This window comes from Mesocricetus auratus, unplaced genomic scaffold, assembly GCF_017639785.1.
Source record: "Mesocricetus auratus isolate SY011 unplaced genomic scaffold, BCM_Maur_2.0 Super-Scaffold_4256, whole genome shotgun sequence".
Classification (NCBI taxonomy): Eukaryota; Metazoa; Chordata; class Mammalia; order Rodentia; family Cricetidae; genus Mesocricetus; species Mesocricetus auratus.
Window position 1 is genome coordinate 13,943,715 of NW_024429182.1, and position 17,745 is coordinate 13,961,459.

Sequence of the window (17,745 nt, forward strand, 5' to 3'; positions counted from 1 at the left end):
TATTTAGATGGGTGGTTTATTTGTTTGTTCATTTGTTTTATGCATTAAGAATGTTACTTGTGTGTGGAGGATGCCCTCCCTGTAAGATAGGATTTCATTGTATAGCTCTGCCTGCCCTGATACTCACCATGTAGACCAACATGGCTTTGTACTTTGTGTGTTGGGGGGAGGGGTGAGACAGGGTTTCTCTGAGTAGCCTTAGCTGTCTTGGACTAGCTCTGTAGACCAGGCTGACCTCGAACTCACAGAGATCCACCACCTCTGTCTCCCAAGTGCTGGGATTAAAGTCATGTGCCACCACCACCTAGTACTTTTTTACCTTCCGTTGTGGATGTTTGTGGACAGTGGCTTAAAATCTGGATCAAGTTTGCCAATGACCTTGGCACTCTAAGCCCTCATGATGTGGTTCTTTTTGGGGAGTCTGAGCATACAGGAGCTCTTGGATGTAACACAGATACCCAGGATCACCTGGGCCTCTGTGGGCTACATGGACAAGGCTGGAACACATGCTTGGGTGTCTGTTTGATAGTTTTCTTAGCCTGTTGCTGTTTTTTTTTTTTCCTCAGTGGACAGAGCAGCCACCCAGTACCTTTGAGCTGCAGAAGAGAGCTAGCTCACTGTGGTGGAGGGAAGTGGTTCTCTGTCTTTCTCATTTCGCAAGCCATCTTGTAGAGGCCTGGCTTCTGTGGTTCATGTCTTAATATGCTTTGAGAAGTTTCTTCTGTGTTCTTAAGCAGTGTATTTCTTCCTCAGTCAGTCAGTTTCCTCCTAGTTTTTCCCCCCAATTCAAACCATCTGTTGTTTGTTTGTTTCTGTATTGTTCTGTAATGTATTCAAGGGTTTCTTCTGCTGAGACCTTTGGGATTAGAAGAAATTTTTTTTTCAGCCTCAATGACTACTCTTGAGGGTGAGCCATTGTTTGTCCCCAAAGTAGATACTTATGAGGTCCATATTTGTCCTTTTTCAAGGAGGTATAGTATATTCTTAAGTGAAAACCTGTTCAGATTTTTATTGTTGCCAGATAGAGTTTGTCACATGAGGATTGGTGACCTGGGGACACTGACTTGTGCATTAGTCTGGTCCTCTTACTGCCTTTGGAAACATAGACGTCTGCTGGCCCCTCTCCCTGTCTTAAAGATCATAAGATTTCAGCTGTAGATCCATGACATCCCCAGTCAGCCCGTGTTTGTGAACAGAAACAGCTCTCTCCCAGGGGTGACTGTAACCTGGGCTCCTTCCTTCCTGGGACCTTGCCATCGTCAGCTTCTGACCTCCTGGGTGGCTCTAAGGATAGCCTCCCATCCACCCATCCTCTTTAGAAGCACCACCCACCCACAAAAGAGGAGCCAGCTCTGGGCTAAGTTTTCTTTCTGCAAACCACACCCATTTCCCAGTGTCCCTCTGGCAGACAGGCTCGGAGGCAACTTGTCCAGTCAGCCCATCCCATCACCCTCGCTTCAAGGGGATCCAGAGAACCATTCCTTGGCAGTGGGCAGTGTGAAAGGCCAAGCCATAGTCTCCATCAGATTGAAGTCCAGAGGTTGTGACCAGCTGTGATGGGAGGAAAAGTGGCCAAATTGTGAACCCCCTCATGGTGCTAAAGGCTAGGTCCCGCCCCTCAAAGGTGGAACGTGGCCAGGCCCCACCCTACAGGGAAGAAAAAAAAAAAACTCCCAAGATCAGGGCACAAAATACCTCCAATCCCATGCCAGGCTGGAAAGCTCCACCTTCTTCCCCCCTAGGAAACCCTATATAAAGCCCGCCTTCTGCTCAGCTCTCCGCTGCTCCTCATCTCAGCAGAAGCAGTGACCCCTCCTGGGTTTCCCCTCCCAATAAATCTCTTGCGTGAGATTTGTTGTGCCGAGTGGCTTTGTGGTATTCCTTGGCTCCCAACCAATAGGAAACCTCTCTCCTCCCAACTGTAACACTTACACAGATGCCTGAAGTAGTCATGGCTTCTTTGTTTACAATCCATATATTTATGATGGAAAAGGGTATTTGAAAGCATATGAGGAGCTAGAGAGACGGCTCAGTGTTTAAGAGTACTTGCTGTTCTTGCAGAGAATCCAAATTTGGTTCCCAGGGGCACCCAGTTGGGTAACTGGTAACCCACGGCCTCTAACCTCAGCTCCAAGGAATGTGACCCCCTATTCTGTGGGTACTCTCATCCACATATAAATTCTTTAAAAATAATATATTGCCTTCAGAAATAGGATAGGGGAAAATGAACATTTTTATTTCTCTATATATAATATATACATGCATTTGTTATATATGCATTCATATATATACAGATATATACATATATGTGTGTGTGTGTCATTTGCATCTGCAAGTAAAGAATGCAGGTGCTGTGGGCGGTTGAAGACAAAGAAACGACTTGGGAACCAGCGTGTGTTACAGATAGGTGGCAGAGGCCCACACAGGGAATGGGAGTGGTTTATGGAGGACTCTGAGGCAGTCAGGAAGCCTGGGGATGAAAGGTGGAGTTAGGCGCTTGTGACTTCTGAAAGCCCCCAGGTCTGTGTTTCTAGGTCTAGAAAAAAGAATGCTGGGTATCAGTAGCAGCCCCCTCTTAGGTCTCTCCACTGGCAGAAGCTTGGCCTCCCAGCCTCTTGTGTAGCCTGGCTGTTGCAAACAGGGTTTTGAGAAGTGCTGGAGCTATAGTCAGCTGTATCTACTCTTCACTGGTTCATTGAAATGATAATTGGTTTCCTAAAAAGTTCTGTTTAAAAAACCATGGGGATGGAGAGAGGGCTCAGAGGTTAAGAGCACTTGCTCATGCAGAGAATCCCGGTTTGATTCCCAACACCCATATGGTGACTCTCAACCATCCAAACACCGGTTCTAGGGGATCCAACAGATATGTGTGTGGTACACATACATGCATGCAGGAAAAACATCCATACATGTAAACTAAAACAAGTAAATATTAAAAAAAAAAGCTTGAAAAAAAAGCCATAGCTTCCTGTGCAGTCACTCGGATGCAGTGGTGTGCTGGTGTCACTGGGTGACAGCTACGCTTCGGTCCTGTGATTCTTATTCGTAGAAGCACAGTTCTAGTCACAGTGCAGAGTGAATTAACCAACCTGAGTGGGTGGCCCTGCTCTTCTCGGTTGCACTAGTTCAGACTCTCAAGAGCCCAGTTTTTGCTTCTGCTCCTTGAAAAGACCACTTAACTTCTGCTCCTTGAAAAGACCACTTAACTTCTTGGAGCCTGCTGCATGCCAAGGACTGTCTCTTAAGGTTGGAATTTGGACACACAGCATGCCACCGACTTGTGACAACCTACGCCCAAGAGACATTCAATGCAAGAAAATGTGGCCATGTTATCTGAACTGCTTTCTCTTGATTTTTAGGTGTATATATTTACAACCGGCATCCAATAAGGCGGGTGGATGTCTTGGGAACAGTCATCAGCGTGAGAGAACGAGAGACTTTCTACAGCTATGGAGGTAAGAGCCATTGCCTTGGAAGCTGAGTTTATACAGACGGTCCCCACACTCAGCTGAGAGTTGAAGTTTTAGCAGCCCTCACGTTTGCGAGCAGCTGGGACCTCACGAAACCAAGCGAGTGCTCTGTTGAGAGGCCCTTAGCAACCCGTGTCTGGACGAAGGAAATGAGGCCACAGGTAAGAATGATACTGGGGACGCTGGGAGGGGTTGGAAGAATTGAAATGCAGTAGTGTGGGGTCACTGGCTGGAGAAGACACCTGACACTTGTGACACAGCTGTGCAGAGCCAAGGGTGGGGCGGGGCTTATATCGATCCCTTTGAGAAGAGGCTCGAAAACTGGAAAAGTAGGCCTGTTTAGAAGAGTGTAAAAATCATTTTCTAAAGATTTATATTCGAACAGTCAGGGAAGAGGGGGAAAAAACCTTTTTGTTACTCAAGTCTGTTATCAGATTTGCCTGTTTCTCATGATGAAAACTAACACAGGACCTCTGTAGTTTGGATACCAAATAATCGCTCGAATCTGCTTTAGCATAGGGAGGCTTGCCTTTGGGGGGCGGTTGATGTAAATATCTTTTTCTAAAAGATCTTATTTTATTTTCAGTTCTGTGTATATGTGTGCGAGTGTGTGCGTGAGCCCAGATGCCTGAGGAGGCAAGAAGAGGGTGTCGGATGCCCGGAGTTGGAGTAATACGAAGCTGTGAGCCACCCAGTTAGGGTGCTGGGCACTGGAACCCAGCTCTGCTCCCCTGGAGAGCAGTAAGGGCTCCTAACTACTGAGCCATCTCCCCAATGCAAAGCATCATTTATTACATCATTCCATTAGCTGAACAACTCCGAGGTTCCCAGACCCAAGAGACCATGGTAGATGTTTGAAGGGAAGCACGATTTGAACTGCAGACCTTTGCTCTAGTTGACATCATTGCCTTTTGTGGCATTGCCTTCGGTTTGTTTTCTTGCTATACATGGGGAATAGTAGGAGTTGAACTTTGTGTTCAAGAACATTTGATTGACATTGTAGTATCATTGTGTCTCTCCAACATCTGCCTATTTTCCTGAAGGGGAGTGTCCTTATGAAAGAACATGTTTTTGGGGGGAGTTGGAGAGATGGCTCAATGGTTAAGAGTACTGGCTGCTCTTCCAGAGGTCTTGAGTTCAATTCTCAGCTACTACATGGTTGCTCACAACCATCTATAATGGGATCTGGTGCCCTCTTCTGGTCTGCAGGCAGTCATGCAGGTAGAAAACTGTCTACACAATAAATAAATCTTAGGAAAAAGAACATGTTTTTTTTTTAATTTAAAAAAGAACATGTATGAGATGAAATCTCTCTCTGTGTCTTTCTTTCTTTCTGTGTGTGTGTGTGTGTTAAATCTTCCCAGACATCCCTCTCCTGATTCTCTTTGCTGTATTTTACCAAAGATGGTGGTCCTGTTTTTCTCCAAGATAAGTCAGCAAGCAGGTGCTAAGTTCCTACAGTATACCCAGCTGTGGGCAAATGCATTGTCTGTTGTACAATACAGTGCTACTCTCCAAGTCCCGGGGTGACATAATCGTGTCTTTCAGTTACAAAGCACTTTTTACATTCACATTTCATATTATTCTCCCTGTTTTGTTTAGAAATAGGAAGGACAAGTATTTGCACTTTTCGGGTGAAAAAACTATGACTCACTTAACATTCTCAGGTTGGGAGAGGCTTATGAACCCATTTGACGGCTAACTGGCCCTGGGGTGTGCTGCTGTCTGCATAGTGCTAACATAGCTTTTCTCCCCACAGCACCTCCTTCTCCAGGCTCCCCTGACCCTAGTCATCTGGAGTTGATGTTTTCAAATCAAATAAATGAGACTGTTGGGGACTTCAGTGCTGGCCTGAGAATTGGGTCTGATTTAGGCTTGTGACGTAAAGGGACTTCACTTAATGCATGTCCACTCGGAAGCCTTTAAGGCAATATGTTTGGCCCTTCCCTAAGAAGCCTTTCCTTCCAAGTGGGTGTTCCGAGAGCATGACACATCCGTGGGCTGCAGGGAAACAACAATGTGGAAGTAATTAAGAGCAGTAAGGCCTTGCGCTTCGATTCTTGTGTGGCCAGGTGAAGCAGAGAGCCACTTTCCTCCCTGCTGTCTGCAGGCCAGCATGGCTGCCCTCATGCCCCTCTGACTCACTGCAGGCATGCGTGGTGTTTCTGCCCACACTGACTCACCCTAGTATCACACTGGGGAAGGATGTGGTATGGCTTTGCAATGATTCTCCTTTCCTAGGTTCCTGCAGCAGGCCGCGGGGACCATGCTACATGAGAAGTGACAGGCCAGAGAAGTTGGGGTTTGGTGGCAGCGTCCATAGGACACCGAGCCCCTGGCAGCAGCTTGAGCTCTGATGTGGCTTTCAAGAAGCTGAGGTTAGACCAGGATAACCCCGCATCCCCTAGAACAGATGTTTGCTATTTACTTCCAATATAAATGAACACTTTGAGCCTGCTGCAGTGGTTCCCGCCTGTAATCCCGGCACTCATGCCCTGCGTGTGGGGCCAGCCAGAGCTACATAGTGAGTCCAGGAGTGCTCCAGTGGTGCAGTCAGTTAGTGCGTGGTACTCGTACGACAGTGAGTCCAAGCCAGCGACAGAGTAAGACCCTGTCTCTTTTGTTTTTGAAATTTATCTAACAGTCAGTGTTCATACTTCCCCCATACTCCAAAACATTCTGCTAGTAGCATTTAATGTCTTAAAATCATTTCTATTGAAATACACTGTTTAATTTTTTACATATGTAAGATTTATAAGGTATGGGGATTTGTATTTCACAGTGACACATGTGTGTCTTTCAACAGTAAAGACCCAGGTCTTCATTATAACCTGTTAATCTCATATACTATGTTGTTACAATTTACTTAACCAACTACATGTTTATAAGCGTTCACATTGTTCCTATTTTCAGTGTTATAAGCACTACTTTAGTGAGTACTGTTATTCAAGATGTAGATATCTGTGCACTTGTTCTGTCTTCCTCTGCAGAATAATTTACTAGAAGTAATTGCCAGGTCAAAGGGTGTGTGCACTTCAAAATCTGATGCCTGCTTCCAATTATGCTGTTTAGAAATGAGCTGCTGATTTATACCCCATGGGTAGCCAGGGAGGGCATCGTTATTTCTTTGTGTTTTTGTGTTGGGATTGAACCCAGGGCTTCATGCATACTGGGTAAGTGCTGTACTGCTGGGCCACATCCTTACCAGGTTATCAGTGTTTTTAACTGTCAATCCAGAAGTTGAGAAATTATTTAAACTTGATTTTTTGTGGCAATTAGTGGATTTAGCATATTGACATTTATTTATTTGCCACTTTTGTATTTTTCATGCATTGCACATCTTTTTTTGGGGGGGTAATATTTCTCTTGTGGTCTGGCGTTTTTCTCACAAGTTCATTTTAGCAACTTTACATGTTAAAGCAGTAACCATTTATTGGAAAAGTTGCTATCTGTTACTGGGTTTAGGTCAGCAAATGTATCAAACTTTGTTCAGATTCTGCTCTGGAAAGTCTAAATCCAGAGCCTAAGGATGGTCACCACATCCCCTCCTCACATCATTCACCTGTTTTATGTTCACAAAATGACAGTCTAACCTTCTTCTACAGAGATTTAAGCCAACAATAAAGCATTTTCCCCTTACATTCTATATTGCCCGTGGCTATACAACAGCCTGCTTGTTTTACTTTGTTTTAATTTTGAGGCCCACTACTCTGCTTAGCAACCTGTGTTTAGAGTTTGTCAGAATTCTGGCAAAGAGAAGATCCTTCCTCTCTCTGCAAACATCTCCAAGTTCCTCTGCAGTCACAAATCCAGGTCTCAGGGGAATTGTCTGATTTGTTTTTCCTTTTGGCACTATGAATGAAATAAGCCAGACTGGTTCTATTTTTTGTGGCCAGAGTGTAGTTACTTTCTGTTGTGAAAATGAGGCTGAGTCCTTCTGTGACAACCTTGGTCATCCTCATACCCTGCCGTGGTCAGGACCGGGCAGAAGCCTTTCCACAGAGAAGCCCCTGGGCCAGGTGATGCGGGCCCTTTGCTTGGGCACTGAGCAAGCCATGGAATAGAGGTGACAGAAGGCTGAGCCCAGAGTGCCAGTGCCTCTGACCACAGAGCACCGTCCTTTCTTGTTTGAGAGAGAGAAGAAAGGCAGGGGATGGATGTGGGCCTCACTGGGGCTTTTTTTGCACCTAACTTCCTGAGGATGCACTGTTACCAGACGAGATAAGATTCATCGATGTCACTGAGGCAGGTGAGGGAAACGCAGAAAGTGTCCATTGGACTCACATGCTTACAGTAAGCAAGTCATACTGGCGCATAGTGCAAGGCTGCTTCTGAAGACAGGGGAGAGCTTTGTTTCTTTCTTTTCATTAGTTATTTTTTCATTTATTTTACATCCTGACTGCAGTTTTCCCTTCCTCCCCCATCTACTCAGAGGGAGAGTTTTTGTTTGTATTTTTTTTTAAGGAAATTACTCCACTAGCTGTTGAAACTATTATATTTCAGTATGGCTGAATGCAGGGACGACATGTGGATTGGTCAGCTATGCCCAAGTCTCTCACCTACCTGTTGATGCTTCTCTTTCAGTGGACGATGCCACTGGAGTTATAAACTGCACCTGCTGGAAAAATTTGAACAATACTAAGTCTTCATCAGGTAATTACATTTACCACATTCCTTTGATTTTTCTCAGAGTATCTTCACTGATAGGATGCAATTATAGCCCTGATGCACTGTCCCCAGAGCGTTGGCTGGGCATTGGTGGCCTTTATACACTGTCCCCAGAGCGTTGGCTGGGCATTGGTGGCCTTTATACACTGTCCCTAGAGTGTTGACTGGGCATTGGTGGTCCTGGCACATGTCCCCAGAGCTTTGACTGAGCATTGGTGGCCCTGACACACTGTCCCAGAGAGTTGGCTGGTGGTTGCTTTAGTGGCATTTGCTTCTCTCCTGCATGCTTGGTCATAACTTTCTCCTAAGCATAGGGAATGAAGAAGGAATCCTGGAAGTTTCTATGGTACAATTTTTACCTTGACTATTTTGCAAGTCAAGATATTGTAGCCCAATGGCCCATCAGGTTGACCAAAGCTTCTGAAGATTGCCTTTCGTCATGGTTGCCACTGGTGTCTCTGCTGCCAGGATGCAGATTAGTTAGCCGTTAGGTAATATAAACCTTAAAAATTGTATTTTGAACACATTGGCTAACTGGAGCATTTGGAATTACAAGAATATATTTTAGTGATGCTTAGTGTGAGTGTGTTTGTGTGAGTGTGTGTCTTTGTGTGTATGTGATTGTTTGTGTGTGTGTATTTGTATTGCTAGGGATAAAATCTAGGGCTTAAAACATACTGGACAAGTATTCTTGTTGTTGATTTACAGCCTTCAGCTCTCTTTAGGTAGTTTTTTTATGTTTAATGTGTGGATATGTGTGGATGTTTTACCTGTGTGTACATGCGTAGCACATGCATGCAGTACCTACAGAGGCCAGTACCAGAAGAGAGTGTCAGGTTCTCTGGAAATGTAGTTAGAAAGGATTGTAAGCCATGATGCTGGTGCTTGGAACCCAACCTGGTCCTCTATAAGAGCATAATAGTGCTCTTAATCTGAGCCATGTCTCCAGCCCCTTACATGACTCTTAAAGTTCTCTTGCAGAGAACTCATGTTCAGTTCCCAACGCCCACATGATGACTCTCAGCCATTCATAACTCCAGTTCCAGGTGACCCAAAGCCCTCTTCTGATTTTCCCAGGCACCAAGCATGTATGTGGTACATAAAAATTCATTCAGGCAAAACATTAGTACACATAACAAAAAACAAGTTTTAAAAAAGGTTTCTCTGTGTAGCCCTGGCTGTCCTGGAACTCACTGTGTAGACCAGGCTGGCCTTGGACATGGAGATTGGCCTGCACTGCCCCCAGCATAAAATGGCATGCTCATTTGTTTAGTTTCCCAGTGGACTTATATTTAGAAATTAGCTGGTTTTGGGCAACTTCCTTAATTTGAGAACATCTAAGTCTGTGGTCCTGCTTTGCTTAGGAGGCATTATAGGTAGACTTAAGGCAAGAAATAAACCTGTAAGACAATCAGATGTTGGGATTTTTGTATAGTTTAGGATACTTATCTCAGTCTATAGTTATATAACTACTTTTCTAATTGCTGTGACAAATATCTGACATAAGGAACTTTTTTTTTTATGGAGGGGGTGGTGGAAGGTCTCACTATGTAGCCCTGGCTGGGGCCACTTTCTGCCTCCAAGTTGGCTCCTTGAATATTCTTCCTCTGGAGTGACGCCCCCACCCCGTGGCAAAAGAGCGAATGAGAGAAGTCGCCTGTGGTTTACAGCAGCATTGACTCATCCACACTGTTCTTGTGGTCTGAGGACCTCTCAGACCCTCCTACCCCTGCCGTATTGTTGCTACGGTCTAAGTGAATGTCTCTCAAAGGTCTGTGTCGGTGCTTAGTCCCTAGGGTTGGCAGAAATGGAAAATATTGTAGGTATATACGAGATGGGAACTAATGTGCGGTCCTAGGTCATTAGGGACATGCCGTCAAAGGGGATTATGGTACCCTGCTTTAGTCTCTTTTTGTTTCCAGACTCAGTATGTGACTTTCACTTTGACACACTCCTGTTATGACATGTTATTCTCATCACAAACAGTAGGGATGGCCTGACCTCAGACTTGAGTACCTAGAACTATCAGGTGAAAACCAGCTCTGTATTTCATAAGTGGCCTGACTCAGTGTTTCATCACCATGATGGAGCACTGACTAGTTCAGTTTGGGGTCTAGTGTCCAACCATGAAACTTGAAAGGCAGAACACCATGCCAGCCACAGAAGCATTATAAGTCATCTGCAGTTCAGAGTTCTGCTTACAGTCTTTAATCAGAAGGTGTAATTTGTCTAGCCACACCTGAGTTAAATGGAGGGTGAGCGAACTTCTTCTATAAAGGGACAGATGGTAAATATTTTCTGTCTTGTAGACATGATCTGCCTCAGCTACTCAACACTGCCATTTTAGCACAGAGTAGCCATGAATGATACATGGGACAATCAGGCATGGCTCTGTCCCCAATAAAACTATCGATTGATCTGGTCTGTGGTTTAGATATTGGTTTTATTTTCTAAATTAACTCTTTTTGAGGGGACAGGGTCTCACTATATAGCTCTGGCTGACCTCAAACTCACACTGAACCCTTTGCCTCCCCAGAGCTGGGATCAAAGGCATGTGCTACCATGCCCAGGTTAATTCACTCATTCTAAAGAAGTGGCATGATGAGGAACACTGTGTGACTCCTGTACTTAGAAATAGTGACGTCTCAGATCAACAGAATGGCTGTTAGTACTGAACACACCAAGGTGAAAATGTTTTGAAGCTGGAAAGCAGACAAACCAATGAGCAATCGCAGTGTAGTCTCCATTTAAAAGCAAATAGAAAGAAAATGGTAAGTGTGTCAGGGGAAGCCCAGAAAGGGTTCTTGCCACATGGAATGGTATTTTTAGATCACTTCCAACTTACTCATTCTCTCCTTTTAATTTAATTGCCCCCAATCTTGAAAGTTTTCCATTGGAAGGTGGCCAAAAGTGACAATTTTTTAAAAACAAAATTTAGTTTGAATCAAAATTATGTTCCAGTCAGTTAAATAAAGAATATGTGAACATTACGTTAACTGTATGGTTTGTACTTAGCTTCTGAGCTAAGTTAAGAAAGCTCAGTCCTCACTATTAGACTTCAGGATGTTACAGATTACTAAAAAGAAGTTCTGTCAGGCTCCAGCCGTCTTGTTACATTCATTAAATTACACACCGGAAGCTTCTTTCATCAGTTTGGCTCTCTCTTACATGAAAGCCGGGCCTCTTCTCAGATCAGCCGTCAGCCTGATAATGTCAGTGGTGCTGCATGGGGCTTCTTATTATCTCCTGTGATGTCTGCGTAGTGGCACTGAAGTTTATAAATACCCTTAAACGTCATGTGGAGTAGAAAAGGACCTGGAGATGGGAACATGGGGAGAGCAGCCCTGAAGAAAGCGATTCTTGTGTATTTTCAGAAGAAACTCAGTGAGCTAAGCAGCCATATTGCTTTGCATCTGGTTTCCTAGGTGTCAGTTACCGAATGCTCACAGTTCACTGTGCTTGCTGTGTTGCTATGGGCCTTGGTCCAGCAAATGTTGTGTGATATTTTGATCGTGTTCTGACAAATAAAGCTTGCTTGGAGTCAGAGGGCGGAGTTAGCCACTAGCTGACCGGAATTAACCACAGGGGTTTTGGGAGACTGAGGACAGGAAGCTGTAAGGTGGGGTGGAAAGGGATCTTGCTCTCTGTGTAGAGGACGGAACAGAGCAAGTGGGGAGGACTGGTGACTTCTCTGGTCTTCAGGCTCTTACCCCAAAATCTGACTTCTGTATTTTTATTGATAAAGAATAGAGTAATGTGTCATCTGGCACCCAACATGGCTTGAACCCACAACCCTGAGATTAAGAGTCTCATGCTCTACTGACTGAGCTCCTCTATGGAAACCCTACCAAGACAAACCAGAATGCAGGGAATAAACCAGCATTTAACAAATGACTCTGCAGGTAGAGAATAGTATCTGGGAAGAGTTGGCCATGATTCCTATCCTGCAGCTCATATAAAGGAACCTGAAAAAAACATGTTGTGTATCTATCCCAGTGAACATGCTATGGTCCAGTAAGTCCCAGCTGCTCGGTCACTAAAAACAGTCAGAACAACAAGAGGAGTAGATTCAGACATCAAGATTTTTTTAAAACTATTATGCAAGAGAATGAAATCAAAGAAATGCTAAAATAAAGCAATGGGCAGTATGTGTGATGAACATCATGTGCACAGTTTACTTAAAGTTTATATAAATCCAACAGTGCAGGCTTGTCAGCAACAAAGCATGCAGTCTGTCGTCTCGTATAAAATATCCAGCTCAGTGTCTGGGACAAAGCAGTAATCCCAGCATTGGGAGGTAGAGGCAGGAGGATAAGAAGTTCAAATTCACCCTTGCTACTTATTAAGTTCCAGGCCAGACTAGGCTACATGAGACCCCAATAAACAAAACATCAAAAAATCATACATGTTTTCTTGTTCTATTTGTTTTAATTTACTTCTTAGTGGTTTGTTTTGGTTTTAGACAGAGTCTCTTGTAATCAAGCTACTCTTGAATTCACAGCATAGCCGAGACTAGCCTTGAACTCCTGACCCTCCACCTCCCTAGTGCTGGGATCATGCTAAACCCACCACTCCCAGTTCCTCTTGCCCCTTAAAAATCAACAGAAAACCTGACTTATTAGACTTTGTTTATGTTTTCTAGTTGCTGTAACAGGTTAGTGGGGGAGCTGTGAACACACTTGCTTTGCTAATGACATGTGTGAATGCAGGCTGAGGGTTTTTCTGGCAAACACTCTAAAAAGTGGCAGGTTGTAAGCTCAGTGAAAGTCCCCAAAGAAAATAATCGTCTACAGAGCTCAGTCATTTGTTGTCACAAATACCACATAGTTGTCACGTCCTCTGTCCATGGTATGCAAAGTTGAGTCATGCATGATAGCTATGTGTATGTATGTGCATGAGCATGAGAGCATGCGTGTGTGTGTGTGTGTGTGTGCTTGCGCGCGCGTGCGTGCGTGTGGTAGTAAACTGCCATTACCCTCATTTCCTTGATTCATTCAGTTGAGGAGAGAGGGACATCAGAGTGTAGAAGCAGCATCTCCAGGGAGGCGTCACCACAGCTAAGAGCCCGGCTGAGATGCAAGTCAGGCTTCTCTGACTGCAGGTGCTGCCCTCCACGCTACACCTGCCCTATGCAGATGATAAAAATCAAAATGAAGTCTTTAAATGGGAAGAAATATGCAGCAGACTAGCTAACTGAACTGCCATGTTAACATGGCAGGATGTTATATTGTGTGAAAGACTGAGTAATTCTTAGCACTCCGAGGCTGAAGCAGGGTAGGGGGTTCTGCCATGGACCACCCCAGCCAGGTATGGGAGTCCCTGGGATGAGGGTCCTCGAAGACTTGGTGGGTAAGGATTTGGCTATGACAAACAGAAACAAACACAGAAGCAGTTTGAATCTGGGTGTGTTTTGCAGTTCTCAAACAAGGCTTTTTTATAGAGATATTTTTTCAGGGGATGTTTTTGCTAAGCAAACCCAAGCATATGACATTATTGCTACTTGACACAGTAATGCAGAAATCCAAAACATAGGATTGTCCAGGGTCAATCAAAACACAGAATTGTCCTTGGTTAAGCATAGAATCATCCAAGGCTAACTGCATATTTCTTAAATCAAATTAATATATTTTATGGTCAGTTATTGTTTAACATTTATTACCTACTTCTTGTGAGTTTTTGAAATATTGAGCTGTTTTAACTCTTTCTTATTAAAAGCTTTCTTTACCAGACACTTAAGCCCACTCTTGATGACACATGTAGAGCCATATGAAATTTTATTGTTGGGAAAGTTTTTACTATTTGTACTTATATGAATGTCATGAATGATTTGGAAAGCACTTTTTTTTTTTCCAGAGATGAGGCCATGGCTAGTGACCCCCATCTCAGGGAATGGTTTCTTATCTATTTCTTTTATTTAAAATGTCATCATGGGCTTTTAGGAACATTTCGTTAATATGAAAAGGGAATAGAAGAACAAACAGAGATTGTCATGAGAATCACAGCCCAATATTTTTCTCTAGCCAAGAGTTTTATAACCAGTTTCAGGAGACCTTCTTCTTTTGAAGTTATTGCCTCAGTCTGTGGAGCTTGTCACACAGAATCTACTGGATTTGATGTGACAGGGTTCAAGGCCATCTGGGGTTTCATAGCAAGACCACATTTCAATAACAAAAGCAATAACAAAATATTGAGTTGTGTAGCTTCTGTGGACACGTAGCTGTATTTGGAATTACAGTAGGCAGAACAGAACATTGGGTCTTTAATTAGCCACTGATTAAAAAAATGATTGTATCCTCTGAGGCAGGCAGTGGACAGTATAGTATAAGCCACAGTCTGCACAGCGAGACACCGCAGCTCAACCTGCAGCCTTTCTTGTTTACCATCTGTTTTATTTTGGAAAAATTGTTTGACTTCTCTGTAACACAAGCTTCTCATCTCTGAAATGGAGCCAGCAGAAGGGAGCAGCTGTGAGAGTTGGACGTGCTGGTGTGTATTATAGAGTCCATAGAAGAACACCTGTACACACACACACACACACACACACACACACACACACACACGTTCAGGGTTCTTAACTTTGTTCTTTCTTATTTGATACAATTTAGAAGTAAAAGTTAATGGTAGATATTTGAAGCTCCAAATGATGCTGTAACGATAAGAGGCACATTTACTGAAAGTAAAACTAAATATTTATTGTAGAAATTACTCAAAAGATACCAAACAAGTAACCCAGACGAGCCAAGTAGTTTTCCCACTGCCGAACCAGAAGCTGAACTCCGGGAAAAGAGACCAAGACTTCCTGTGTGCTGTCTTTTATGCCTTCCCCTGTAATGCCCCCTAGCCCTGCCCAAAAGTGGGCCTGGCTAGTGACGTAGTTCACCGCCTACGTACGTATATGTCTTTACGTCTGTACGTATACGTCTTTAGTCATGCCTAAAGTGGGTGTGGTTAGTGGTGTGGTAAATGGCTCTTTTATTATCTCATCTGTATGTGCCTCTAGTAAGTCACATGGTTAATGGCAGCATACAGGCTTCTTCCTACAGATATTGTTTAGGGTTGAGTGTACATTGGCTTCTTGTCACCATGAGGTGAAGGTTAAAGATAGGAGGAGAGGGGCTAGAGAGATAGCTCACCCATTAAAGGCCAGGCTCACAACCAAAAATATAAGATAGGAGGAGACAGTGCACGCGGTGTGAGGGAGAACACTGGTAAATGGGACAGTGTAAATGGGGATTTCTCATCCTGCCCGCCAGTTCCCAAATAACCACTCTCAGGCTTAATATTAATTGTAGTTGCTTGGCCAATGGCTTAGGCATATTACTGCCTAGCTCTCACAGTTAAATTAACCCATTTTTACTAATCTGTGTATCACCTACCAGTGATCTGGTTTATTTCTCCTTGAGCAGCTACATGGCATCTCCCTGACTCCGCCTTCTTTCTCTCCATATCTCTGTTTGGATTTCCCGTCTGGCTCTATTCTGCCTAGCCATTGGCCAAATCACTTTATTTCTCAACCAATGAAAGCAGCGCATATTCGCAGCATGCTGAAGGACATCCCACATCAGGACAAAGTCCGCACAGATCCTAATACTGCAAAAACAATGTAAGACATGCAAATAAGAGGGCTGTGTAGGGCTGCTGCCCCCTGTTGCTCCTGAGCACCCCGTGCTCAGGACCGCGGTGAGCCTTTGCAGAGCTGGAAAGGGCATTGCAGCCACCCTGGGACTTGTCTGTTGGCCTCACTCCAGAATCTTCTTGCTGTGTTACCTACAGCTTGTGCTTCTGTGTGGAAGATTTGAAAAGTTATGAAGATCTCATCCAATAGAACTCCTTGCCAGGGGACAGATGCACTGGGTTACTGTGTCCCCGGCATGGAGGGACATGCTTACACCCCTCTTCTTTCTTCCTGGCCCCGACAGACCCAGCTGCTCCAAGCACTGCGCGAGAGTTAACCCTGACCTCACAGCTTAAGAAACTGCAGGAGACCATCGAGCAGAAAACCAAGATAGAAATCGGGGACGTTATCCGCGTCAGAGGTTATGTGCGCATGTTCAGGGAAGAGCGAGAAATCTGTGCCAGCCTTTATTGTAAGCACGGGGACTTCTGCCAGATGAGCTGCTCGTCTGGGTGTGTGCTCTGTAAATGCTTGTCTAGCTCCAAGTCAGGCCTGCAAACAGTTCACGTAAGATTTAAGTATAATGGGGAAATTATGTTTAGCATGGAGTTTTTAGGAAGGCAGCATTTTTAAATTTTATTTTGATGAACGTTAATTAGAAGTAAATTGGGAAAGAATGAATTACTGACTCTATATGGTTGTTGAGTTTATTTGGACAGAACCACTGTGTCTGAAGTACTTTGAAATTCTAAATGTTAGTCCATTAGGGCAAAGTGTTCCAGTTCCTCAAAAGGATGGAAATGTCTTGAACACCATTAAGCCCATTAACTTTAATGAAAATAGCTAATTAGAAATAGTCCCGAATCACCCCTTTGCACTGTGCTGACTGGGTTTCAGCTGAAAAATCTCAAAAGCAGCCAGGCATGGGTGACACACACCTTTAATTCCGCTACCCAGGAGACAGAAGAAGGCAGATCTCCATACATTCAAGGCCAGCCTGATCTACATAATAAGTTACAGATTAGCTAGGGCTATAAAGGGAGAACCTGTCTTAAATAAATAAATAAATTTCAAGGACTAGCTCTGTAGTAGTACATAAGCATAACACAGAAATTGCTGCTGACAATCCTGTTCCCACCCCAGATGTACCAGGGGATGGCCGGGAACTGTTCTGTGACTCTAGACTACTGTCCCGCCGGTGATTTGGACATGGAAAGAAGCGCTCTCAGTGTTACTTCTGTGGCTTCTTTTTCCTGGGGTGTTAGATAAGGTGGATGACCCAGTGTGGAACATCCAAATCGCAAGGATGCTTGAGCTGCCTGCACTCTACAAGAAAGTGTACGACCAGCCCTTCCGCAGCCCAGCCTCGCAGGGAGAAGAGGCGCCCAAGTAAGTTCCCCCATCACCGCTTGAGAACATAACCATGACGGCAGCAGGGAAGCCTAGCGGTAGGAGGCAGATGCTGGGGTGACAGTACAAATCCTCAGATACCCTCTGAGTACTGTGGGGCTCCAGTCCTCTCTGCCTCAGTTTCCTCTCCTGCAAAGTGGAGGTGACTTTAGTACAGAGGTTCTAGGGTTATGAAGGAAACATAAGTATATTATAATTAGAGTCACTAAAGGATTGCGGGGAGCACGGGTGAGTACTGGGCTGTGGCTGGAACGTCTTCAAATTACAAGAAACCTCTTAAACTCACAGATCCAAGATGCTTAGCAGACCCTGAGGTGAGAACCATGAAAAAAACTGCACAAGGCTTTTCACAGTCAAAACACTGTGCCACAGGGCACCATGACCCTGATCCTGCAGCTCCCAGCATAAAACACAAAAATCAACTGTGTTGTTCTCAACCAGGACAGATTTTATTCCCATATAGTGGAACACACAAACAGAGCCCGGGAAGAATATGAATATACAGGCATTGGCTAAAACATGAGATGGGATAAAGAAGATCATTTCTCAGTGGCTTCAAGCTGAGGGGACAGAATGGGGCAT

General features: G+C 44.3%; 1 protein-coding gene across 2 annotated transcripts in view; it reads left to right on the forward strand.

The window, feature by feature from the left end:
* Positions 1 to 17,745, forward strand: part of Stn1 (STN1 subunit of CST complex) — a 34,388-nt gene that overhangs the window by 4,289 nt on the left and 12,354 nt on the right. For both annotated transcript variants that reach the window (XM_005063486.4, XM_013119908.3), the window contains exons 3-6: positions 3,360 to 3,455; positions 8,055 to 8,123; positions 16,058 to 16,225; positions 17,019 to 17,142. In XM_005063486.4, coding sequence (XP_005063543.1) covers positions 3,360 to 3,455; positions 8,055 to 8,123; positions 16,058 to 16,225; positions 17,019 to 17,142 — 457 coding nt within the window. The remainder of the gene's footprint in view (positions 1 to 3,359; positions 3,456 to 8,054; positions 8,124 to 16,057; positions 16,226 to 17,018; positions 17,143 to 17,745) is intronic.